The following is a 26,997-nucleotide window of genomic DNA, read 5'->3' on the forward strand; positions in this document are numbered from 1 at the left end:
TCCAACAATAGGTTCCTGTCCAAATCTGCCCCTGGCCTGGTGGTCTATAGATTACCCCAATGCGAATAATGTCCTTCTCCCCAGTTTCCGTGGTGACCCAAAGGGCCTCAGTTTTGTCCTCAACATTTTGTATTAAAGTAGCATTTATGCTTTTTTTCACATACATTGCTACCCCTCCTCCTATTCTTCCCATTCTATCCTTCCTAAATAAATTGTATCCTGGTATAGCTATGTCCCAGTCATGATTCTCATTGCACCATGCCATGACTCAGTAATTGCGACAATATCCAGGTTATCCCTTGTCATTATCGCAATTAGCTCTGGAATTTTGTCTCCTAAGCTCCTAGCACAGGCCTGGCCAACCTGTGGCTCTCCAGATGTTGTGAAACTACACATCCCAGCATGCCCTGCCAGAGTTTTAGCATTCCCTAATAGAAAAACTGTGGCAAAGCATGATGGGACTTGTAGTTTTACAACATCTGGAGAGCCACAGGTTGGCCATGCCTGTCCTAGCATTTGCACACATAGCTTTAAGAATTTTGTCTGTGCATCTGTCATTAGTAGCCATGTCCAGACAGTACAAAAAACAACAAGTCTAAAGTTGAAATTACCTGTTTGGTGATGTTGTTCAGTGTTTGTTTGTTTGTTTGTCGTCCCCCCCCTCCCAATCAGGAAGCACACTCCTTTACACCACAACTACACCTCACTAAATGAAAAGATATAGTACACCTGTCCACAAATGGCCAAAGGAGGTAAACACCAGACAGCATGCAGTAATAAAACGGTTTCACTGAACAACTTCCCCACACATGCAATGCCAATTACAAGCAATTCATTACATCAAGAACATACATGAGTTTGCATAATAGAGAACTGTAGTGAGCAGATTGGGGACGTCTTTTCTTAGTTTAAAAGACAGATAATATGCATAAGATGAATCACATACTTTTGATGCATTAAGGCAGTCCATGTCATAGTTTTGGTGTGTTGTTTTCCTTCTGTTCTCCTTCGGTTTAACGCAGGTATAACGCTAATAAGATTTTAAACTTACCGGTAAATCTTTTTCTCGTAGTCCGTAGAGGATGCTGGGGACTCCGTAAGGACCATGGGGAATAGACGGGCTCCGCAGGAGACATGGGCACTTTAAGAAAGACTTTAGGTATGGATGTGCACTGGCTCCTCCCTCTATGCCCCTCCTCCAGACCTCAGTTAGAGAAACTGTGCCCAGAGGAGACGGACAGTACGAGGAAAGGATTTTTGTTAATCCAAGGGCAAGATTCATACCAGCCACACCAATCACATCGTATAACTTGTGATATACTAACCAGTTAACAGTATGAAAACATAGCATCAGTCCAAGACCGATGAAAACTATAACATAACCCTTATGTAAGCAAAACTATATACAAGTCTTGCAGAAGTAGTCCGCACTTGAGACGGGCGCCCAGCATCCTCTACGGACTACGAGAAAAAGATTTACCGGTAAGTTTAAAATCTTATTTTCTCTTACGTCCTAGAGGATGCTGGGGACTCCGTAAGGACCATGGGGATTATACCAAAGCTCCCAAACGGGCGGGAGTGCGCGGATGACTCTGCAGCACCGATTGAGCAAACAGGAGGTCCTCCTCAGCCAGGGTATCAAACTTATAGAACTTTGCAAAGGTGTTTGAACCCGACCAAGGAGCAGCTCAGCATAGTTGCAGTGCCGAGACCCCTCGGGCAGCCGCCCAAGACGAGCCCACTTTCCTAGTGGAATGGGCCTTAACAGATTTTGGTAACGGCAATCCAGCAGTAGAATGCGCCTGCTGAATCGTGTTACAGATCCAGCGAGCAATAGTCTGCTTTGAAGCAGGGGCGCCAACCTTGTTGGCTACATACAGGACAAACAGTGCTTCTGTTTTTCTGACTCTAGCCGTTCTGGCCACGTAAATTTTCAAAGCCCTGACTACATCAAGGGACTTGGAATCCTCCAAGTCGCGCATAGCCACAGGCACCACAATAGGTTGGTTCATATGAAAAAAGATGACACCACTTTAGGCAAGAATTGAGGACGTGTCCGCAATTCCGCTCTATCCATATGGAAAACCAGATAGGGGCTTTTATGAGACAAAGCCGCCAATTCCGACACTCGCCTAGCCGAAGCCAAGGCTAACAACATGACCACTTTCCAAGTGAGATATTTTAACTCCACCGTTTTAAGTGGTTCAAACCAGTGCGACTTAAGGAAACTCAACACCACGTTAAAGGTCCCAAGGCGCCACCGGAGGTACAAAAGGAGGCTGAATATGCAGCACCCCCTTTACAAAAGTCTGTACTTCTGGGAGAGAAGCCAATTCTTTTTGAAAGAAAATGGATAAGGCCGAAATCTGAACCTTAATGGAGCCTAATTTTAGGCCCAAATTCACTCCAGTTTGTAGGAAGTGAAGGAAACGGTTCAGATGGAATTCTTCCGTAGGAGCATTCCTGGCCTCACACCAAGCAACATATTTTTGCCATATACGGTGATAATGTTTAGCTGTCACGTCCTTCCTAGTCTTTATCAGAGTAGGAATGACCTCATCCGGAATGCCCTTTTCAGCTAGGATCCGGCGTTCAACCGCCATGCCGTCAAATGCAGCCGCGGTAAGTCTTGGAACAGACAGGGCCCCTGTTGCAATAGGTCCTGTCGTAGAGAAAGAGGCCACGGATCTTCTGTGAGCATTTCCAGTAGATCCGAATACCAGGTCCTTCGTGGCCAATCTGGAACAATGAAAATTGTCTGTACTCCTCTTTTCCTTATTATTCTCAACACCTTTGGGATGAGAGGAAGAGGAGGACACACATAGACCGACTGGAACACCCACGGTGTCACTAGGGCGTCTACAGCTACCGCCTGAGGGTCTTTTGATCTGGCGCAATACCTCTGTAGCTTTTTGTTGAGGCGGGATGCCATCATGTCTATCTGGGGCAGTCCCCACTGACTTGCAATCTGTGCGAAGACTTCCTGATGAAGTCCCCACTCTCCTGGATGCAGGTCGTGTCTGCTGAGGAAGTCTGCTTCCCAGTTGTCCACTCCCGGAATGAACACTGCTGACAGTGCGCTTACATGATTTTCCGCCCAGCAAAGAATCCTGGCGGCTTCCGCCATTGCCACTCTGCTCCTTGTGCCGCCTTGGCGGTTTACATGAGCCACTGCGGTGATGTTGTCTGACTGGATCAGAACTGGTCGGTCGCACAGTAAGGTCTCCGCTTGACGTAGGGCGTTGTATATGGCCCTCAGTTCCAGGATGTTGATGTGAAGACAAGTCTCTTGACTTGACCAAAGACCTTGGAAGTTTCTTCCCTGCGTGACTGCTCCCCAACCTCGGAGGCTCGCGTCCGTGGTCACCAGGATCCAGTCCTGAATGCCGAACCTGCAGCCTTCTAGAAGGTGAGCACTCTGCAGCCACCACAGGAGAGATACCCTGGCTTTGGGGGACAGGGTGATCAACGGATGAATTTGTAGATGTGACCCGGACCACTTGTCCAATAGGTCCCATTGGAAAGTCCTTGCATGGAACCCGCCAAAGGGAATGGCTTCGTATGATGCCACCATCTTTCCCAGGACTCGAGTGCAGTGATGCACTGACACCTGCTTTGGCTTCAATAAGTTCCTGACCAGTCATGAGTTCCTGAGCTTTTTCTATCGGAAGATAAACTCTTTTCTGGTCTGTATCCAGAATCATGCCCAAGAAAGTCAGACGAGTCGTAGGAACCAACTGCGACTTCGGGCTATTGAGAATCCAGCCGTGTTGCTGTAACACCTTCAGTGAAAGTGAGACGCTGTTCAGCAATTGCTCTCTTGATCTCGCTTTTATGAGGAGATCGTCCAAGTACGGGATAATTGTGACACCTTGCTTGCGCAGGAGCACCATCATTTCCGCCATCACCTTGGTGAAAATCCTCGGGCCGTGGAAAGCCCAAACTGCAACGTCTGAAATTGGTAATGACAATCCTGTACCGCAATTCTCAGGTACGCCTGATGAGGTGGATAAATGGGAACATGAAGGTATGCATCCTTTATGTCCAGAGATACCATAAAATCCCCCCCTTCCAGGCTGGCTATGACCGCTCTTAGCGATTCCATCTTGAACTTGAACCTTTTCAAGTATAGGTTCAGGGATTTTAAATTTAAAATGGGTCTGACCGAACCGTCCGGTTTCGGGACTACAAACAGGGTTGAGTAATATCCCCTCCCTTGTTGAAGCAGGGGAACCTTGACAACCACCTGTTGAAGATACAATTTGTGAATTGCATTTAACACTATCTCCCTTTCCGGGGGAGAAGCTGGTAGGGCCGATTTGAAAAACCGTCGAGGAGGAACCTCTTCGAATTCCAGCTTGTAACCCTGGGAAACAATTTCTATTGCCCAGGGATCCACCTGTGAGTGAACCCAGATGTGGCTGAAAACTCGAAGACGTGCCCCCACTGGGGCGGACTCCTGTAGCGGAGCCCCAGCGTCATGCGGTGGACGATGCAGGGAGTCTGTTGCCAGCAGGGGGTTCACTACGATATGCCGGCGGTCGGGCTCCCGGCGACCAGCATACCGGCGCCGGGAGCCCGACCGCCGGCTTACCGACAGTGTGGCGAGCGCAAATGAGCCCCTTGCGGGCTCGCTACGCTCGCCTCGCTACGCTCGCCTCGCTACGGGCACGGTGGCGCGCTACGCTATTTTATTCTCCCTCCAGGGGGATCGTGGACCCCCACGAGGGAGAATAAGTGTCGGTATGCCGGCTGTCGGGATCCCGGCGCCGGTATACTGTGCGCCAGGATCCCGTCAGTCGGCATACTGAAGACCACCCGCCAGCAGGCTCCCTGAAAACAAAAAAACCTAACAAATATACTTTCTGACAGGAAACTCAGGAGAGCTCCCTGTAATGCACCCGGTCTCCTCTGGGAACAGTAGTAAACTGAGGTCTGGAGGAGGGGCATAGAGGGAGGAGCCAGTGCACACACATACCTAAAGTCTTTCTTAAAGTGCCCATGTCTCCTGCGGAGCCCGTCTATTCCCCATGGTCCTTACGGAGTCCCCAGCATCCTCTAGGATGTAAGAGAAATTATAATAACACTTTTATGTCAGCACTTCTATGGAAGCACTACCAGCCGACGGCTTCCAGCCGTATACTAGACTTTAAATAGGAACAATTTCCATGGGAATGCAATGATTGCAAACTCCTCCCCCAATACAATCCCACTTCAAACTAAGGCAATATATTAACTTACACAAACAAGCATTACATACCAATAAGGCAGCCAACTAAATATTTACAGAGTTAAGAAAAAAAAAAACCTCTCAATGTACGTAAACTATGCAGTCATGGTATTCATTTGAGATAATCAGCAGATGCAGTACAACTTGCTGGTATGTGTAGTTCCACGAATCGTACCTAAACTATGCAATCATGATATTCATTTGTGCAATATCGCTAGCGATTTTGTGCCTATCGTGCAGGATGTACAGCTAACAAGAAGACAATCGATATGTTGTAGTGATCTTACGTCACTTTCATGCCACGCCCTAGAATGGAGTGGCATGAACGTTTTTCTAGTGTGTACTGGAGCAGCGATACAACCTAATGATACAATGTATCGTTAGGTCATAAGTGTGTGTATGCTCAAAATCGCTTGTTCTGGGCTCAAGGGAAAATAGTGTGTAAACTCGTAACGATTGCTGGTCACCCCAGTGTGTACCCACCCTTACAGAGTTCTCTGAATATAGTGTGATGTTTTAATTAACAACTAATTTAAAACAGGTCTCAGTTCAGTACACCTTATATTTGATAAATACCATCTCTACTGCACCTTATACTTTATTTCTTGTTCTAAAACATATTTCTTGGTTTTGTATTGGTTGATGGACCACTTATGTTTATTATCTCCCGGCTACATTTTGTGGCACCATGTTAACAGCAGCTCTTGGTTGCATTGGCAGCTCAGGAAGAGTTCATACCATAAACTCACAGGCAGAGGACAATTCAATTGTTACTCTGTTCGATGGCGAATAGCAGTGGGAGCACACATTTCTGTGCGCTGCCTCCCAAGGTGGCGAGCAGAAATGGGCGATAAGTCGGCAGTTTGGATGCCCAAAGAAGTGTTTTAAACGGGCATGGCATCGGGATCTCTGCGCTTGGGATGCTGGCAGTCAGAATACAGACAGCGGCATCCGGAAGCTCAGGATCTCGACAACTAGAAGGTGAGCATACTATCCCTAATCCCCAAACCTTCTAACCCTCCTTATTCGCAGCCTAGCCCTAACGCTGCCCAGTGGTGACTAAGCCTAACCACCCCCTGGTGTCAGGTTAACTCTCCACAGGGCTGGCAAACCCTCATTTGCGATCGCCAGTACTGGCATTCCAACAGTCGGGATCCCGACCGGATCCCCGTTAGATGGGTTTAGCCGATCTGCGTGGCTAAACCCAGTACTTCTAAACATGAAGAAGCGGCCCTAATGGGGAAATAATTGAATTGCTCTGATTGGCACCCACAAAATAATTGAATTCCCCACGCAGTCTTCAAGGCCCCCCCAAGATAACAGCAATAATCCTGTTGACGTTATGATTTAGGTACATTGTGGGTTGCTATTTCACAGAGGAAAATTCACTTATATATCAAATAACCAACACATGACTACCTTATCAAATTTTGATTGAACTGAAACCTAACCTTGAAATTCAAGGACACTTTGAACATGAACATTGTAGCTAAATCTGTCATGCAATGCTGCTATGATCTGGTTTCTTTGGGCTCGATTCAATTCAGCGCAAATTGAACAACGCCAGGAAGTAGACCTCGGAGCTATTCAATTCAGAATGGTAATGACCGAGAATGCCAGTTCTCACGCCTTAAACATAGTGCTTAGTTGCGAGAACCCGCATTCTCTGACTTAAGTGCCGGGCACAATGCTATTTCTGGCGCATTAAGGGCAGAAAACAGCATTGCGCCAGTAGCTGTTGTAATTCTGCTCGCACCCCAGGAGGGGTGAGAGAAGAAATCTTCAACTCCGACGTAACATTGCACAGAATTGGATAGCTCCGGGAGCTCTTTGTGCTAACTTGAATTGAGCCTTTTTTTGCAGTATCTTCAGGTTTCTATATGCAGCACATTATAAGAGAGTTGTTTGTATGCATGAATTCTAGAAACCTTTACAAGGGTGAATTAGGCTTGCTACTTAATATAGCCATTACGCAAAGGATTTTCATGCACACCTCTTTGGGTGTGAGGTGAAGTTACCAATGTAGGAACCCCGAGATGTACCACTCTGGAACGCAATGGGGTCAATTCTATTCGGCAACTAAAGAATAGCGCCGGGAATTAGCTCCCGACGCTATTCAATTCAGCTAAAGTTAAGTCGGCGATGTGCCGTTCTCGCCGACTTAACAGGTAGTTTTGTCGGGAGAACGGGCATTCTCCGACTTAACTACCCGGCGCGAGGCTGATTCCCGACAGAATCAGCCTCGCGCCGGCCGCGAGGCAGCACTTTTGTCGGGTTTCTTCTCTCATCCCCCGGGGATGAGAGAAGAATTCCCGACAATTGCGGGCAACTAGTAGCAGAATTGAATAGCGTCGGGAGCTAATTCCCGGCGCTATTCTTTAGTTGCCGAATAGAATTGACCCCAATGTATGGCACATCACAGCTAATTGTACTGACCATATAAGGCACCAGTCAACACTATTCTTACATGTTTAAGACAGTATAAAAGTACACAGCTTTAACAAACTAAGGGCAGTATTCAATTGATATATCGCGCCAATCACTCGTCTAAAGTGATGGGAGCTTGTGGGGCGATATTCAATTGTTCCCAGTTATCACGCCCAAGGCAGTCGGGTTTAGCTATGTAATGTGGCAAAGCCCGAATAAAGTAATGAGTGCGATCATGAAATGTCCCGTTGGGCGCCCAAATTAGTCACTTTTCGCGCATTTCAGTTCGCCACCCCCAGGGATAGCAAGCTGAAATGATGATATTGCGCCCGTTGTCCGAAACAATTGAATCGCTGCCGGCGTCCGTGAATGTGCGCGCAAACATTTGAATACCGCCCTAAGGGCGCCATCTAACAAAAACAACCCGTTTAACAATTGCTAAAGGGGTTATGAGCTTTGTTCAGTATTTAAACAGCGGTAAAATTAGCTTACACGTTTGTCACTATATAGCCTACACCACTAATACATGGTGATAGTGGTATAGTCCAACAATAAGGACCAAATATAGGCCCTTCGGGCTTTGCAGAGTCACTGCTGGGTGAAAGTGCATTAGGCACATGCAGACAGCCACCACGGGGGGGGGGGGGGGGGGGGGGGGTTAAGTTTAGGCACCCCCAGGGAGGATAAGGGCTAGGCACCACCGGGGAGGGTGGGTAATAGGTAAGTAAACTAATAACTGTCAGGATTCTGACTGGGATGGTCTGTATTGTAACCGCTGGCATTTCATACCCAACCAGTTCCAAGGTGCAGTTGTGTGTGGTATGTATATAAAAGGATACTGACAAATAACATGACAAGCATGCATATTAACTGGAAATGTTACATTTTAGAGCCTCTGTAAAAGGAAGAATTCAAGCTAAAAAGAATTGTGTGGTAAAGTTGCATACAAGTGTAAACTATATGGTTTTATGTCAGGACAGCGCTAGACCATTACAAATAAATTCCATCACACATTCAGCTAGCTATAAAAGTTTGCATATAAAGCACAGTGCTGTACCACACACTGCTCATTAAAGAGAGAAGCTTAGGATTTCACAACTGATATGTCCCTAGAACGCAATTTAGAATGCATTAATGTATATGGTACACACTGAGTTTTAAAACAAACATTTTCATTTAACTTTAGTTCCACTTTTACAAACTTCTCTTCACCAGACAGAATTAGTTCCACATTAGTCACTGAATTAAGGATCCTGCCTCCTTGCCGAAAGCACGCAATAAAAAACAGAATTACAAAAAAGTATTTAATCAATTACAGGATGACCTTCAATAAAATGGAGTTAGTCAGTTTTAAGATTCCTAACCTTCATTAGTAGGATATTAGTCTGCTCTGAGAGTTAGAGTGATGTGATTGGTGGTAAAGTGCCATTATTGTTGGACAGACTGAGGACATTCTCCGAACTGGATTTCACCCCATATAAAGGTCTACGACTGGTCATCCATTGCCCTCTACGGCCTATGAACTGTTCAGGTCTAATTAAGTTTTGTATGGCCGATTATACTGACAGAATGTAAAAGGTTAGTGTGTGAAATGTACAAATACATATAAAGCCAGGAGTGACGAAAGGAGAAGTCCAGGAACTGATCTCCTGTAGACTTGCCTTTTTGACACTGTAGTGCTGGCCTCTAATATGTGCCAATGCCCCCCCACCTGGGGCCAACGACTGCACCTGCACACACCCCTCCCCCCCCCCTCCCACCTGGGGCGACTGCGCCAGCTTCCCCGACCTTACCTGGGGCTAGCAACTGCGCCAGCACCGCACGCCCACCCCACATGGGGCAAGCAACTGCGCCAGCACCGCCGCCCACCACATGGGGCAAGCAACTGCGCCAGCGCCACTGCCCACCACATGGGGCAAGCAACTGCGCCAGCGCCACCGCCCACCACATGGGGCAAGCAACTGCGCCAGCGCCACCGCCCACCACATGGGGCAAGCAACTGCGCCAGCGCCGCCGCCCACCACATGGGGCAAGCAACTGCGCCAGCGCCGCCGCCCACCACATGGGGCAAGCAACTGCGCCAGCGCCGCCGCCCACCACATGGGGCAAGCAACTGCGCCAGTGCTGCCGCCCACCACATGGGGCAAGCAACTGCGCCAGCGTCGCCACCTAGCAACTGCACCCCCCCCCCCCCCACCACCACACACACACACACACACACACACTTGGGGCTAGCGTCTGTGCCAAAGCCCACAGTACAGGTAGACTTGTTCTCAAAGAAACTGCAAGCCAGCAGAGGGACATAGTGGAGTCGCCCTACACCCACTTCTGCGGGCGAGCCTGACCCTGGTGGCCTGTGTGGTATAGAGCTGCAACCTCCACATTGTAAGCAGAGCCCTCAGACAGCCGGGCATGTACGGAGAGGACACCGTGTAACTTGACCCCTGCAGCTACCCGGGCTCACAACGCTGTAATGTGATCGGAGCTGCGCAGGCAGGGAGTGGGCAGCGGACGTTACTCGGTGTGGAGGAGACCCCGGAGCACAGACATAGAGGTAACACCGCCGCCCCAAGGTGGCGGAGCCCCGCTCCGGTACTCACCTTGGCCCCGAGAATACGAGCGCACAGGCGTCCGGCTGTGATGAGAGACATAGTGAGGGCGGATGGATATTAGACGGGATAGAGCCTAGTCCGACTTGTGGGCCAGCAGGAGCTGCGGCGTCTTACTGGGACCGGCAAATCCGAAGACGCCTGGAAAGGCCGGAACCAGGACAAGGTTGAAAAGGAGGATTCGGCGCCGCCCTTGTTCGTCGACGTCACAGTACCGTCACGACGTCCCCGTATGCCCACCATCTTACTAGAGGCGGAAACCTGACCTTTCTTTTTTCCTTACGCTCAAAGGGCATGCTCAAAATAGGTTAGATGTACGCATGCGCATGGTAGACTTAGCGGTACAAACACCTAAATATGGTATGTGTGTGTACTACGAGATCCGCCTACGTCACAAGTGATGTGTGTGGGGGTCAAGGGCAGGCACCTCGCGGATGTTCTGCTACAAGATAGAGCGCCGCACAGGGCCAGCAGTCCAGCTCGGGCTACGTACATTGCGCGGCGCATGATTGGCTTGCTTGCGATATGATGATTATGATTCTATAAGGGGGCGGAGTCTATGCGCACACACCGCGCCTCAGCCTGGTGCAGTGCGCCTCAGCCTGGTGCAGCGGACATGCTGTGATTGGCTGCTCGGCTGCTACTAGGAGGAGCTTGAAGGCTGAGCGGGATAATGCGGGAAGCCGCAACGTCGACGTAGTCCCTCTTCCGTAACAGCTCCAGCTTCGACGACACGAAACTAACAACTAGTTTCCCCTCTGGTGTTAGATGATTGTACAGTTTCCCAGTGACGTCATCTAAAAGCGACTTTTATGTCAGCGGCAGCGCTGTACTGTTACTTTCTCATTGCTGCTTCTTCTCTAAGCAACCAAGGAGAGACTGAAGCAGGCAACGCAAGCTGAGGCGCAGTAGTGTGTGTCTGACAGGGTAATAATCTGAGCTCCTACTTGTACTCCGTAGGTATCTCTCAGCTCTCATTCACCCTGACGCCTGGACATGAGCACACAGGTAAGGTGCTCTTTAGATCACTCTATCCAGCACGGTTAGATAATGTGGCTATGAACTACAAGTCCCAGCGCACCCTAACATTAAGAGTTTGGGGTTATATAAGACCATGTACAGCAGTGCTCCCCATCTCTGCTTTTCACTTTCTTCTTGCTGACTTTTGTAACTATTTCTCTCTTGCTTCTGCAGTACAGCATCCTTTACAAGCAAGAGCAAGGTAAGTATTTTAATATTTAATTTTAAAAGAATGCACAGTTTACTATGTACTTGCATTATTAGTGTGTGCATTATGTAAAGTTTGCTTATGGTTATGTGATACCTGTAAATCTGAACCAGATGAGTGTAAAAGTGCACATCTTTCCCGGATTATGTTATAATGTGTATGTAAAAGACCTTTTTAGTAAGATTTTCTACCACTGTAATCCTTCAGAAACTGCAGTTTCCCCATCATTTTCTTAAAATTATTTATTGTTCCGGTTTATCAAGTCTTTCTTTCCAGCATTAAAGGCAGAATTGGAGCACACCTCCATTTGTATACAATGCATAGCAGCATTGAAATTGTGCTATTTATCAAGCTCAAATTAAAAAGTTTACATACATTGCATCCGATAGCTAACATCTTCCTTTGGCACACACTATGGAATGGAAAGCGCTATCTAAAGGTGTGTACACATGGTAAGATTTCTCTTATGTCCTAGAGCACAGGTTCTCAAACTCGGTCCTCAGGACCCCACACAGTGCATGTTTTGCAGGTCTCCTCACAGAATTGCAAGTGAAATAATTAGCTCCACCTGTGGACCTTTTAAAATGTGTCAAGGAGTAATTAATACACCTGTGCACCTGCTGGGTTACCTGCAAAACATGCACTGTGTGGGGTCCTGAGGACCGAGTTTGAGAACCCCTGTCCTAGAGGATGCTGGGGACTCCAAAAGGACCATGGGGTATAGACGGGATCTGCAGGAGCTTGGGCACACTAAAAAGACAAACTGGGTGTGAACTGGCTCCTCCCTCTATGCCCCTCCTCCAGACCTCAGTTAGACTTTGTGCCCAGGACTGACTGAACACTCACTAGGGGAGCTCTCCTGAGTTTCTCTGAAAGACTTTGTTAGGTTTTTTATTTTTAGGGAGACCTGCTGGCTACAGGCTCCCTGCAGCGTGGGAGTGAGGGGAGAGAAGCAGACCTACTTCTTCTTAGTTTAAGGGCTCTGCTTCTCGGCTACTGGACACCATTAGCTCCAGAGGGTTTGATCACTTGGTGCGCCTAGCTGCTTGTTCCCAGAGCCACGCCGTCAACCCCCTCACTGAAGCCAGAAGAAAGAAATCGGGTGAGTATGAGAAGAACAGAAGACTTCAGTAACCAGGTACAGCGCAGCGGTAACGCTGCGCTCCATGCTCCCACACACTACCACTGACGGCACTCGCAGGGTGCAGGGAGCTGGCGCCCTGGGCAGCAAGTTACTGGGGTCCGGGAGCCAGCAGAAGCCTTGTCGGTGCCTCGACACCGTTTTGCAGACCCCCGCCGGCATTTTCAAATTTTCAAGTCTGGCGGGCTGAAGCGCGCCGGGAAGGGGCGGAGCTTAGCTGCGCGGCTCACAGCGCCATTTTTCTCCTCCACACGCGGCTGAAGGAGATGCTGGCCCGGGACCTCCACGGCTCCTCTCAAGTAACGGGGAGCTAATCGAAGGGGGGGGGGGGGGGGGGGGGGGCAGTTGTGGTGCATTGTTTATTATAGTTTAAGCAGCGCTGGTCAAATATACCCCTGGAAGGGATATTGGGGCGCTGGGGTGTGAGCTGGCATAATCCCTCTGTCCTCTATCTGGGCTTCATTGTGGGCCTGTCCCCTAGCTGAGACATTCTGTGTGTGTGTCTGGGTGTCGATTATACGTGTCGGCATGTCTGAGGCTGAATGTTATTCACCGGAGGAGGTTGCTGGGGGAGCGGATGCGGGTCTAGATTTGGGCCTGTCGGCGCAGCCGACACCTGATTTACTCACATTGCTGAGTACAATCAATACTAATGTAGCTTCTTTATCTAAGAGGTTGGATAAGTCTGAGTCACAGACGCAGGTGTGGAAAAAGTCCATAGAGGAGGCTTTGTCTCAGGTGCAGACCCCATCGGGATCGCAAAAGCGGCCATTTGCTCAAGTGGTAGATACTGATACCGACACGGACTCTGATTCCGAGGTCGACTTCACTGAGGCTGCTTTGCATCCACGTTTAGTGAAGAGTATTCAATACATGATTGTGGCTATAAAAGATGTTTTACACATTTCTGATGAACCGGCGGTGCAGGAAACAAGGATTTGCTTGTTCAAAGGGAAAAAACCTGAGGTGAAGTTTCCCCCCTCTCATGAAATGAATACTCTTTGTGAAAAAGCTTGGGAGTCGCCGGATAAGAGGTGGCAGATTCCCAAGAGGATTTACATGGCGTATCCTTTCCCCTCTGATGACAGTGAAAAAAGAGGATTTTGGTACTTACCGATAAATCCATTTCTCTGAATCCTCTAGGGGACACTGGAGTCCTATACAGTAGGGGTGTGAAGCCTTGAACCGGAGGTGTGGCACAATCTAAAATTTGCATTTGTCTGCACAGCCGGCTCCTCCCCCTTCACATCCCTCTTCCCTCAGTTTGAAAAATTTGACTGAGAGAATAGGACATGACACTATAGCACATGGCGAGGAACCGAACCGTACAACATATCAAACAGCGGCCAAGAACTCTTAACCGAAAAAAAGGAACGCTGTTTATACGAACTGTTTTAAAACAAGAACTTAGAACACAGCAGGTTGACAGCACCGAGGCAGGCGTCCAGTGTCCCCTAGAGGATTCAGAGAAATGGATTTATCAGTAAGTACCAAAATCCTCTTTTTCTCTTTCATCCACTAGGGGACACTGGAGTCCTATACAGTAGGGGACGTCCCAAAGTTTACCCCCAGGGTGGGAGTGCTGTCTGTGGCCTGCAAAACTAAACGTCCGAACTTAGATTCTCCGGACGCAAAAGTATCAAACTTGTAAAATTTCGCGAACGTGTGGGCTGAAGACCACGTCGCCGCTCTACAAAGTTGAGTAGTGGAAGCACCCCTGGCAGCCGCCCACGAGGCACCCACTGAACGGGTAGTATGAGCACCCGTCTGAACCAGAACCTGTTTGCCACAGGAAACATAAGCTTGCCGAATGGTAAGTCTAATCCATCTAGCCAAAGACTGCTTAGATGCTGGCCAACCCTTCTTTGGCCCATCATAAAGAACAAACAAATGGTCCGACTTTCTGAAGGACGACGTAACCTGTACGTATACCCGTAAAGCTCGGACAACATCCACGGACACGTCCTCATCTGTGAGACCCTGGAAAAATGGAACCACTATTGGCTGGTTTACATGAAACCCCGAAACCACCTTCGGAAGGAAGTCCGCCCTTGTACGGAGTTCCGCCCTATCCTCATGAAAAACTAAGAAAGGACTCTTACAGGATAAGGCTCCCAACTCAGAAACTCGCCTAGCCGAAGCCAAGGCAAGTAATAACGTGACCTTCCAAGAGATATTTCAGGTCTGTTCTTGTCAACGGCTCAAAAGTCGGTGACTTCAAATATTCTAACACCAAATTCAAGTGCCGTGGGAGGACGAAAAGGGGGTTGAATCATCAGAACCCCCTGTAAAAAGGTTTGAATCTCTGGCAAGGATGCTAACCGCTGTTGAAAAAGGATGGAGAGAGCCGAAATCTGAGCCCAGTCTGAGGCCTCCCTCTAGACCGGCCTGAAGGAAAAGTAGAAGTCGAGATAAATGGAAGTTCGTTGAATTCCATCCCCGCTCCTGACACCAAGCCATGTACCGTCTCCAAATCCTGTAGTAGTGCCTGGCTGTGACCGGTTTTCTAGCGGCAGTCATTGTAGGAATGGCCGTTCGTGGAATCCCTCTGTTTCTTAAGATCCGGGTTTCAATAGCCACGCCGTCAAACGCAGCCTGTTCAGGTCGGGGTGTAGAAACGGTCCCTGAGATAGCAGGTCCTCTCTCTGAGGTAACCTCCAAGGATCTTCCGCAAGTAACCCCCGCAGGTCGGAGTACCAACTCCTGCGGGGCCAATCTGGTGCGATTAGAATGGCTCACACTCGTTCCCGCTTTACCCTCTTCAGAACCCTGGGTATGAGTGGGAATGGTGGAAATATGTAAACCTTCCTGTAACACCAAGGAAGTGTTAATGCGTCCACTCCTTCTGCTGCTGGATCTCGCGTCCTTGACACATATCTGGGCAGCTGATGGTTTTGTCGAGACGCCATTAGGTCCACCTGAGGTAGACCACATCTTCTCACAATCATGTTGAAAATCCGTGGGTGAAGGCACCACTCTCCCGGATGCATGTCCTCGCGACTGAGGTAATCTGCTTCCCAGTTCTCCACACCTGGAATGAACACTGCCGAGAGAGTGATGTCTCTTCTTTCCACCCACAACAAGATCTTTGTGGCTTCCTTTAACGCCATCCTGCTCTTTGTTCATCCTTGACGGTTTATGTAAGCCGTCGTCGTGACATTGTCTGACTGAATCCTGATGTGTTGATTCACGACTAGGTCTTCTGCTAAGAGAAGTGCATTGTAAACTGCTCTTAGTTCGAGGATATTTATGGGTAGTTTGCTCTCCTGTAGGGTACACCGTCCTTGAAAGTGATGGTTGTTTAGGACGGCTCCCCAACCTCTGAGACTGGCATCCGTCGTCAGGATCCTCCGATCCCAAATGCCGCATTTTTTGCCGGCTGCAAGGTTCTTGTGTAACGACCACCATAACAGGGAGACCCGTACCTGTGGGTGAAGTCGGATTCTCCGATGGAGAAGCCAGTGCGAGCCTGCTCCCTGAGCAATGAGGTTCATTTGGAATGGTCGTGAATTAAGTCTGCCGTACTGGAGAGCTTCGAACGACGCCACCATCTTCCCGAGAAGTTGCACACAGAGGTGCAGAGAAACTGTTTGCGTCCTCGGTACCTGAGCCGCTAATCTCTGTAGGTCCTGGACCTTGTTCTCTGGTAGGAACACCCGTAATAGGACCGTGTTAAAGAAGAGACCGAGGAATTGAATCCGTTGAGTCGGTATGAGGTTGGACTTTTGGAAATTGACAATCCATCCATGTTGAATTAGGAATTGATGGGATGTCTGAACATCCTTGAGCAGTCGATTCTGAGATGGAGCCTTGATCAATAAATCGTTCAGATAAGGTATAATCGTGACCCCCAACAGTCTCAGTCCTGCAACCATGATCGCCATGATCTTTGTGAAGATTCTTGGGTCTGATGATAGACCGAACGGCAAGGCCCGGAATTGGTAGTGATCCGCCACCAATGCGAACCTTAAGTAAGCCTGGTGAGGAGTCCAGATTGGAATATGCAGATATGCATCCTTTATGTCCATGGATACCATGAACTCGCCTTGTTCTAAGCCTGCAATGACTGATTGGATTGATTCCATCTTGAATTTGTAGACTCTTAAAAACTGGTTGAAAACTTTTAAATTGAGTATTGGTCTGACCGTCCCGTCTGGCTTTGGCACGACAAAAAGATTGGAATAGAACCCCGTTCCTCTCTGAGAAGCGGGAACCGGAATAATGACCTCTGCTTGTAGCAATTTGAGAATTGCTGCCCGTAGTGCCCTTGCTTTCTGAGGGCACTGAGGCAATCCTGTTGTAAAAAACTGACTGTGAGGCCTCTGTTGAAATTCAAGTTTGTATCCCTGAGAGATCAAGTTGTTCACCCAAAGTTCTGGTGAGGTTTTGGCCCAGATGCCCTGAAAACCTTCCAGTCGGCCGCCCACCAAGGGGGACCCCAGGTGAGCTGGGAGGCCGTCATGCCACGGTCTTGTCAGCGGGTTTATCCTGCTTTCTGGTTGTTGCTTGTGAGCTTCCTCTACCTCTGCACCCACGTGCTTGTGTACCGAAACCCCTTCCTCTGGCTCGAAAGGACTGAGATCTAAATGAAGTAAATGCTGGTCCCGAATAACCTCTCCTAGTTTGTGGAGCGGTTCTCGTATACGGAGTAGGCAGAAAAGTGGACTTCCCCGCTGTAGCCTGCGAAATCCACTTGTCTAATTCTGGTCCGAACAGCATTTCACCCCCAAAGGGGATGGATTCTACCGCCTTCTTGGTCTCTGAGTCTCCCTGCCATTCTCTGAGCCATAAAATCCTTCTAGCCGATATGGCCGATGCAGATATGCGCGATGCTATTCTGCTAATATCCTTAGAAGCTTGACACAAGTACTATGCAGATTCTCGAATGTGTTCTGCCAGTTGGGTAATCTCTTCTAAGCTATTTTCCTCCTCCCAATAGCTTGTACAATACGGCCGGACCATGCACCCATGGCCTTGTTGACCCAAGCACAGATGATCGCCGGTCTCTGCGCTGCACCAGCTGCAACAAAAATTGACTTTAACTCAGTGTCAACTTTACGGTCTGACGCATCCTTTGAAGTAGTTGCGTTAGGAATTGGTAAAATTGTCTTTTTTGACAACCTTCCTAGGGAAGCATCCACTACCGGCGGAGTCTCCCACTTGTCCATTACACCCTTAGGTAGGGGATAAGTTACCTGAAACCGTTTCGGAAATTGAAACCGTTTGTCAGGTTGTTTCCAAGCCTCCTCTATCTGAGATTGGAGGGATTTAGGAATAGGAAACACTGCTGAACGCGGCTTCTGGGATTCGAACAAATCGAAATCCTCCGGCTCTCGTATTTCCTCGTCCTTAAAGCTTAGGATCTCTCTTACCGCGTCAATTAAGGAGTTTAGACCTGAGATTGCCGAGTCCTCTTCTGGAAAGTCGGCGTCTAGGTTAAGTTCAATTAGCTCACCTTCCTCCGTATCAAGAAGAAAACCCTCTTCCTCCTGTGATTCTGGTATCATAGGGAGAGTTCTTTTAACAGCTTTGCGCACACTCGTTTCTGCGTGTGCGGGCGGCGTTAACCTGATGAGAAATTCCTCCATCGTTTTTGAGAATCCTGCAGCCCATTCTGATTGCTGCTTGCGCGACTCTGCCATCTCCATGGAGATGGCAATTAGTAAGGTTGTCTTCCCATGCCTTAGCCAGAGCACTGCTCCCAGGTGGAGCGTCCTTGTTTAAGCAGGAGTCGCACACCCCGGAGCTGCCAACCCGCATGCTCTTCTTGTTACATTTCGCACAAACACAACAGGTCTTGGAGGTCTTGGTTGCCTTAGACATGTTGTTTTGAAAACCCTGTACCAGGGTAGCCCGCCGCGCTTTCACCCTTTAAACTAGGAAGAGAAAGACTGGGAGATGACGGAAGCGAAGGTATTGGATCCGGCTGGAATTACCTGTCCCTTTCGTATGAAAAAGGAGCAGGCCAATATCTTTACTTTAATTAACAATAATAAAAAAAAAAAAATGAAAACACCAGCCGACTCGCAATCCTCACACCCCAACGGTAAATCAGCTACGATGTTAGAGTTGGTATTCGCTTGCTTCCGTGTATTTTCTGCAGGATCTTTGAAACAGAAGTCCCTTGAAAATATAAATTGTAAAGTTTGATTACTTTTCAGGAGATCCTCATCTGTGTGTGTGTGTGTGTGTGTGTGTATGTATATATATATATATATATATATATATATATATATATATATATATATATTATCCACCAGCAGAGGGAGCTGTTACCTAACGATCTCCCTGCTATATTATACTATGCAGGCAGTGCAGCAGGGGTAGCTAATTCTTTAATAAACAACCTTCCCCTATGTACTCTACTGGGGGGAGGGGGAGGACCCATCCATTACCTCAGCCTGGCGCCATAATCATTAAATATGGCCCTCACTAAATGTCCTGCAAGACTGCATGGGAAAATATGCTGCTTCAGGAACCCTAGCCATTAGGCTATATGAGCTCCACTTGCTGCTGCCTCAGATGTCGCTGCCACACCTTCCTCACGGTATGGAAGCACTTGTATGTGTAGCCCCCTCCCGCTGGCCGGCGCGCGCCGAGTCCACTATCTGGCACTCTGAGGTTTTTGGCGCGCTCCGGACCCGCTGGCCTGCGCGCGCCGGGACAGTTTCCTGTAGCTGCTCCTGTGCTCCGCTTCGGCTGTCAGTCTTCTCGCTGTGCAGCGCACCGCTCTGCCGTCTCTCCCTGCTCACAGGGAGGAAAGGCTGAGTCCCGCGCCGCACTCTGCTCCCGCGCCCGCCGCTGTAGCTGCAATGTGAGGGGCTATATTACAGGAGGCAGCATTAAATTGATATATTACAGGAGGCAGCAGTGATATTTTACAGTGATATGTTACAGGAGGCAGCTTTTTTTAGTGATATTTTAGTAAGGAAGGTATAAAAATACATGAAGGACCTAAGGTCGTCTTTTTTTTCCTTCAACCAGTACTCACTGTTAGAAGGACTTGGAGGATCTCCTGTGGAGAGAGGCAGGTCCCTTCAATAGGGATCTTTGTCTCTCTGGTATTAGGCAGCCTTGTCCCCCTTTTATTAGGGTTACGCAGCCCCTTTTAGATTTTTAGTCAGGAGCTCAAATGCTCCACGTGCTGTTACCTCCGGCACAATTTTTCAAACTGAGGGAGGAGGGATGTGAAGGGGGAGGAGCCGGCTGTGCAGACAATGCTAATTTTAGATTGTGCCACACCTCCGGTTCAAGGCTTCACACCCCTACTGTATAGGACTCCAGTGTCCCCTAGTGGATGAAAGAGAAATGGGAGTCGTCTCCAAATGTTGACAAAGCTCTATCTCGTTTGTCTAAGAAGGTGGCGCTTCCGTCTCCTGACACGGCAGCTCTCAAGGATCCGGCGGATCGCAAGCTGGAGACGTCTCTGAAGTCCATTTTCGGTAATTCGGGTGCATTGCTCAGACCTGCGGTGGCGTCGGTATGGGTGAGTAGTGCTATTGCTAAATGGGCTGAGAATTTAGCTAATGATATGGATACCCTTGATAAAGATAATGTTCTTTTGACTCTTGGTTATATCAAGGACGCTGCAGACTACCTGAAGGATGCGGCAAGGGATGTTTGTCTCTTGAGATCAAGAGCCAATGCCATGTCAATATCGGTAAGGAGGGCGTTGTGGATCCATCAATGGAATGTTGATGCCGACTCCAAGAGAGCTATGGAAGCTTTACCCTTCAAAGGTAATATCTTGTCTTGTTTGGGGACGGCTTGGCGGACCTAGTCTCTACCGCGACGGCGGGTAAGTCCTCTTTTCTTCCCTATGTTCCCACACAACACAAAAAGGCACCACATCAGCAGATGCAGTCCTTTCGTCCCAATAAATACAGGCGTGGAAAAGGTTCGTCCTTCCTCGCTTCTAAGGGTAAAGGAAGGGAAAGGAAGTCGCCTGCTGTGTCCGGGGCCCAGGCCCAAAAGTCCTCCCCTGCCTCTACCAAGTCTACCGCATGACGCTGGGGCTTCCCTGGGGTAGTCCGGACCGGTGGGGGGCCGTCTCAGAGTCTTCAGTCAGGTCTGGATTCAATCAGACCTGAAAACTTGGGTCCTAGAGATTGTGTCTCAGAGATACAAACTGAAGTTTCGGGAGGTGCCCCCTCACCGGTTTTTCATTTCGCCCTTACCAGTGTCTTTTCCGGACAGGGAGCTGGTGCTGGCAGCGATACAAAAATTGTGTGAACAGAGGGTCATTGTTCCCATTCACCCATCACAACGGGGGGAGGGGTTCTACTCGAGCCTGTTTGTTGTGCCGAAACCGGACGGTTCGGTCAGACCGATTCTGAATCTAAAATCCCTCAATCCATACTTGAAAGTTTTCAAGTTCAAGATGGAATCTCTTCGAGCGGTGATTTCCAGCCTAGAAGGGGGGGATTTTATGGCGTCAGTCGACATAAAGGATGCTTACTTACACGTCCCGATATTTCCTTCGCATCAGGCCTTCCTCAGGTTTGCGATACAGGATTCTCATTACCAATTTCTCTAACGTCCTAGAGGATGCTGGGGACTCCGTAAGGACCATGGGGAATAGACGGGCTCCGCAGGAGACATGGGCACTTTAAGAAAGACTTTGGATTCTGGGTGTGCACTGGCTCCTCCCTCTATGCCCCTCCTCCAGACCTCAGTTTTAGACTGTGCCCAGAGGAAGATGGGTGCACTGCAGGGAGCTCTCCTGAGTTCCCTGATAAGAAAGCATTTTTGTTAGGATTTTTTCTTATTATCAGGGAGCACTGCTGGCAACAGGCTCCCTGCATCGAGGGACTGAGGAGAGAGGAGCATACCTACTTAAATGATAGGCTCTTCTTCTCGGCTACTGGACACTGTTAGCTTCAGAGGGAGTGGAACACAGGTTCGTCCTGGGCATTCATCCCAGAGCAGCGCCGGCGTTCTCCTCACAGAGCCGGAAGAAACGAAGAAAGAAGACGTCTAAGGCGGCAGAAGCCTTCGGGTGCTTCACTGAGGTAACGCACAGCACCGCAGCTGTGCGCCATTGCTCCATTACACCTCACACACTCCGGTCACTGTAAGGATGCAGGGCGCAGGGGGGGGCGCCCTGGGCAGCAATAAATACCTCTCCTATGGCAAAATAACCCATGTACGTGTACATGTACGTGTATATATGAGCCCCCGCCATATTTTACAAACTTTGAGCGGGACAGAAGCCCGCCGCCGAGGGGGCGGGGCTTCTCCCTCAGCACTCACCAGCGCCATTTTTTCTTCACAGCACCGCTGAGAGGAAGCTCCCCGGACTCTCCCCTACTTGACACACGGTGACAGAAGGGTTTTAAAGTAGGGGGGGGGCACATAATTGGCAAATATATATACTACAGCGCTACTGGGTAAACATTCTGTGTTTTTCTCCTGGGACATATAGCGCTGGGGTGTGTGCTGGCATACTCTCTCTCTGTCTCTCCAAAGGGCCTAAGGGGGATCCGGTCTTCAGAAAAGAGATTCCCTGTGTGTGTGGGAGTGTCGGTACGCGCGTCGACATGTTTGACGATGAAGGCTCGCCTAAGGAGGAGGGGGATTGCATGAATGTCGGGTCGCAGTCGGCACCGCCGACACCAGACTGGGTGGATATGTGGAATGTCTTGAATGCTAATGTAAATTTATTGCATAAGAGATTAGACAAGACTGAGGCTAGGGATCAGTCATGTTGTCAGATCCCAGTGGCACCGGGACCTTCTGGGTCTCAGAAACGCACAATATCCCAGATCACTGACACAGATACCGACACAGATTCAGATTCTAGTGTCGACTATGAGGATGCAAAATTACAGCCAAAAGTGGCTAAAGGTATTCGTTGCATGATTGTTGCGATTAAAGAGGTTTTGCATATCACTGAGGAACCCCCTGTCCCAGACACGAGGGTGCACATGTATAAAGAGAAAAAAACCTGAGGTCACTTTTCCGTCCTCATTTGAGCTAAGCGAATTGTGCGAAAAGGCTTGGGACTCTCCAGACAGGAGATTACAAGTTCCCAAAAGGATTTTTATGGCGTATCCCTTTCCACAAAAGGATAGGATACGATGGGAATCTTCGCCTAAAGTAGACAAGGTGTTGACACGCTTATCCAAGAAGGTGGCACTGCCTTCCCAGGATACGGCTGCCCTCAAAGATCCTGCTGATCGTAAGCAGGAAGTTACCATGAAGTGCATTTACACACATTCCGGTACTATTGTTAGACCGGCGATGGCATCGGCCTGGGTTTGTAGTGCTGTCGCAGCATGGACTGATTCCTTATCTAATGAGATTGATGCCCTAGATAAGGATACCATTCTAATGACCCTAGCGCATATCAAGGATGCTGCATTATATATGAGGGATGCACAAAGACCTTTGTTTACTGAGCTCCAGAATAAATGCTATGTCTGTTTCTGCTTGGCGACTCTTGTGGACCCGACAGTGGACGGGGGATGCCGACTCAAAGCGGCATATGGAGTCGTTGCCGTACAAGGGGGAGGAGTTGTTTGGAGAAGGCCTCTCGGACCTGGTCTCTACTGCTACAGCTGGTAAATCGAATTTTTTACCTTATGTCCCCCCGCAACATACTAAGAAGGCGCCTCATTATCAAATGCAGTCCTTTCGTTCAAATAAAAGCAAGAAGGTACGGGGATCGTCCTTTCTTACCAGACGTAAAGGCAAGGGAAAAAAGCTGCACACAGCTAGTTCCCAGGACCAGAAGTCCTCCCCTCCGTCTGCAAAATCCACCGCATGACGCTGGGGCTCCCCTGGGGGAGTCGGCTCAGGTGGGGGCACGTCTTCGAATTTTCAGCCACGTCTGGGTTCGCTCACAGGTGGCTCCCTGGGCAATAGAGATTTGTTTCTCAGGGATACAGGCTGGAATTCGAAGAGATGCCTCCTCGCCGGTTTTTCAAATCGGCTCTGCCGGCTTCTCCGTCAGAGAGGGAGTTGGTGTTATCTGTAATTCAGAAATTGTATCTTCAGCAGGTGATAGTCAAGGTTCCTCTTCTCCAGCAAGGAAAGGGGTATTACTCAACCCTGTTTGTGGTCCCGAAACCGGACGGTTCGGTCATGCCAATTTTGAATCTAAAATCCCTGAACCTGTACTTAAAAAAGTTCAAGTTCAAGATGGAATCGCTCAGAGCGGTCATCGCCAGCCTGGAGGGGGGGGGGGGGGGGGATTGGATGGTTTCCCTGGACATAAAGGATGCATACCTTCATGTTCCGATTTTTCCTCCTCACCAGGCGTTCCTGAGATTTGCGGTACAGGACTGTCATTACCAATTTCAGACGTTGCCGTTTGGGCTTTCCACGGCCCCGAGAATTTTCACCAAGATAATGGCGGAAATGATGGTGCTCCTGCGCAAGCAGGATGTCACAATTATCCCATACTTGGACGATCTCCTCATAAAGGCGAGATCCCGAGAGAAGTTACTGAACAGCGTGTCAGTCTGTGAGAACGTTGCAGCAGCACAGCTGGATTCTCAATATTCCGAAGTCCCAGCTGGTTCCTACAACGTGTCTGACCTTTTTGGGCCTGATTCTGGACACAGAACAGAAAAAGGTTTTTCTTCCGATGGAAAAGGCTCAGGAGCTCTTGACTCTGGTCAAGGACCTGTTGAAGCCAAAAAAAAAAAGGTTTCAGTGCATCACTGTACTCGAGTCCTGAGGAAGATGGTGGCATCTTACGAGGCCATTCCCTTCAGCAGGTTCCATGCGAGGACTTTCCAATGGGACCTACTGGACAAGTGGTCCGGGTCTCATCTACAGATATATCAAAAGATCACCTTGTCTACCAGAGCCAGGGTGTCTCTCCTGTGGTGGCTACACAGTGCTCACCTCTTAGAGGGTCGCAGGTTCGGCATTCTGGACTGGATCCTGGTGACCACGGACGCAAGCCTCCGAGGTTGGGGTGCAGTCACTCTGGGAAGAAATTTTCCAAGGTCTCTGGTCAAGTCTAGAGACTTGTCTCCACATCAATGTCCTGGAGTTGAGGGCCATATACAACGCCCTACGTCAAGCGGAGGCATTACTTCGGGACAAACCTGTGCTGATTCAGTCAGACAATGTCACGGCAGTGACTCATGTAAACCGCCAAGGCGGCACAAGGAGCAGAGTGGCCATGACAGAGGCCACCAGGATTCTTCGCTGGGCGGAAGGTCATGTAAGCGCACTGTCAGCAGTGTTCATCCCGGGGGTGGACAACTGGGAAGCGGACTTCCTCAGCAGACACGACCTGCATCCGGGAAAGTGGGGACTTCATCAGAAAGTCTTCGCACAGATCGCAGGTCGGTGGGTACTGCCTCAGATAGACATGATGGCGTCCCGGCTCAACAAGAAGCTAAAGAGGTATTGCGCCAGGTCAAGAGACCCTCAGGCGGTAGCGGTAGTCGCTTTGGTGACACCATGGGTGTTAAGATCGGTCTATGTGTTCCCTCCTCTGCCTCTCATACCCAAGGTGTTGAGAATAATAAGACAAAGAAGGGTGAAAACAATCCTCATTGTTCCAGATTGGCCACGAAGGAATTGGTATCCGGATCTGCAAGAGTTACTCACAGAAGATCCGTGGCCTCTACCTCTAAGGCAGGACCTGCTGCAACAGGGGCCCTGTCTGTTCCAAGACTTACTGCGGCTGCGTTTGACGGCATGGCGGTTGAACGCCGGATCCTAGCAGAAAAAGGTATTCCGGAGGAAGTCATTCCTACCCTGATCAAGGCTAGGAAGGACGTGACATCGAAACATTATCACCGTATATGGCGAAAATATGTTTCTTGGTGTGAGGCCAGGACTGCTCCTACGGAGGAGTTTCTTTTGGGCCGTCTCCTTCACTTCCTTCAAACAGGAGTGAATTTGGGCCTAAAATTAGGGTCCATAAAGGTTCAAATTTCTGCCTTATCCATTTTCTTTCAAAAAGAATTGGCTTCTCTTCCTGAAGTACAGACATTTGTGAAGGGAGTGCTGCATATTCAGCCTCCTTTTGTACCTCCGGTGGCGCCTTGGGATCTTAACGTGGTGTTAAGTTTCCTTAAGTCACATTGGTTTGAACCACTCAAAACGGTGGAGTTAAAATATCTCACTTGGAAGGTGGTCATGTTGCTAGCCTTGGCTTCGGCTAGGCGAGTCTCGGAATTGGCGGCTTTATCACATAAAAGCCCCTATCTGGTTTTTCATGTGGATAGGGCGAAATTGCGGACTCGTCCTCAATTCCTACCTAAAGTGGTTTCATCCTTTCATATGAATCAACCTATTGTTGTGCCTGTGGCTACGCGTGACTTGGAGGATTCCGAGTCCCTGGATGTGGTCAGGGCTTTGAAAATTTACGTGGCCAGAACAGCTAGAGTCAGAAAAACAGAAGCACTATTTGTCCTGTATACAGCCAACAAGGTTGGCGCTCCTGCTTCAAAGCAGACTATTGCTCGCTGGATCTGTAACACGATTCAGCAGGCACATTCTACGGCAGGATTGCCATTGCCTAAATCTGTTAAGGCCCATTCCACTAGGAAGGTGTGCTCTTCTGCCCGAGGGGTCTCGGCATTACAGTTGTGCCGAGCAGCTACTTGGTCGGGGTCAAACACCTTTGCAAAGTTCTATAAGTTTGATATCCTGGCTGAGGAGGACCTCCTGTTTGCTCAATCGGTGCTGCAGAGTCATCCGCACTCTCCCGCCCGTTTGGGAGCTTTGGTATAATCCCCATGGTCCTTACGGAGTCCCCAGCATTCTCTACAATGTTAGAAAAAATAAGATTTGACACTTACCGGTAAATCTTTTTCTCGTAGTCCGTAGAGGATGCTGGGCGCCCGTCCCAAGTGCGGACTGCTTCTGCAAGACTTGTATATAGTTTTCTCTGACGTCCTAGTGGATGCTGGGAACTCCGTAAGGATCATGGGGAATAGACTGGCTCCGCAGGAGACTGGGCACTCTAAGAAAGAATTGGGACTACTGGTGTGCACTGGCTCCTCCCTCTATGCCCCTCCTCCAGACCTCAGTTAGAATCTGTGCCCGGCTCGAGCTGGTTGCACACTAGGGGCTCTCCTGAGCTCCTAGTAAAGAAAGTATTTATTAGGTTTTTTATTTTCAGTGAGATCTGCTGGCAACAGACTCACTGCTACGAGGGACTTAGGGGAGAGAAGCGAACCTACCTGCTTGCAGCTAGCTTGGGCTTCTAGGCTACTGGACACCATTAGCTTCAGAGGGATCGAACACAGGCCCAGCCTCGGTCGTCCGGTCCCGGAGCCGCGCCGCCGTCCCCCTTGCAGAGCCAGAAGACGGAAGATTCCGAGGAGAAAATCGGCGGCTGAAGACTCCGGTCTTCATTAAGGTAGCGCACAGCACTGCAGCTGTGCGCCAT

The 26,997-nt window shown here is 49.1% G+C and overlaps 2 protein-coding genes across 2 annotated transcripts in view; one reads left to right on the forward strand and one right to left on the reverse strand.

Annotated features, from left to right (window-relative positions):
- CS (citrate synthase) overlaps window positions 1-10,479 on the reverse strand; it is a 124,935-nt gene extending 114,456 nt beyond the window's left edge. The window contains exon 1 of the mRNA XM_063952654.1: window positions 10,258-10,479. Within this exon, the coding sequence (XP_063808724.1) occupies window positions 10,258-10,308 (51 nt within the window). The 5' untranslated portion in view covers window positions 10,309-10,479. The remainder of the gene's footprint in view (window positions 1-10,257) is intronic.
- A 356-nt stretch (window positions 10,480-10,835) lies between these two features.
- SKIC8 (SKI8 subunit of superkiller complex) overlaps window positions 10,836-26,997 on the forward strand; it is a 96,931-nt gene continuing 80,769 nt past the window's right edge. Inside the window, exons 1-2 of the mRNA XM_063952657.1 lie at window positions 10,836-11,274; window positions 11,461-11,488. Of these exons, the coding sequence (XP_063808727.1) occupies window positions 11,263-11,274; window positions 11,461-11,488 (40 nt within the window). The 5' untranslated portion in view covers window positions 10,836-11,262. The remainder of the gene's footprint in view (window positions 11,275-11,460; window positions 11,489-26,997) is intronic.

The sequence above is a fragment of the Pseudophryne corroboree genome, chromosome 2 (assembly GCF_028390025.1).
Source record: "Pseudophryne corroboree isolate aPseCor3 chromosome 2, aPseCor3.hap2, whole genome shotgun sequence".
Classification (NCBI taxonomy): domain Eukaryota; kingdom Metazoa; phylum Chordata; class Amphibia; order Anura; family Myobatrachidae; genus Pseudophryne; species Pseudophryne corroboree.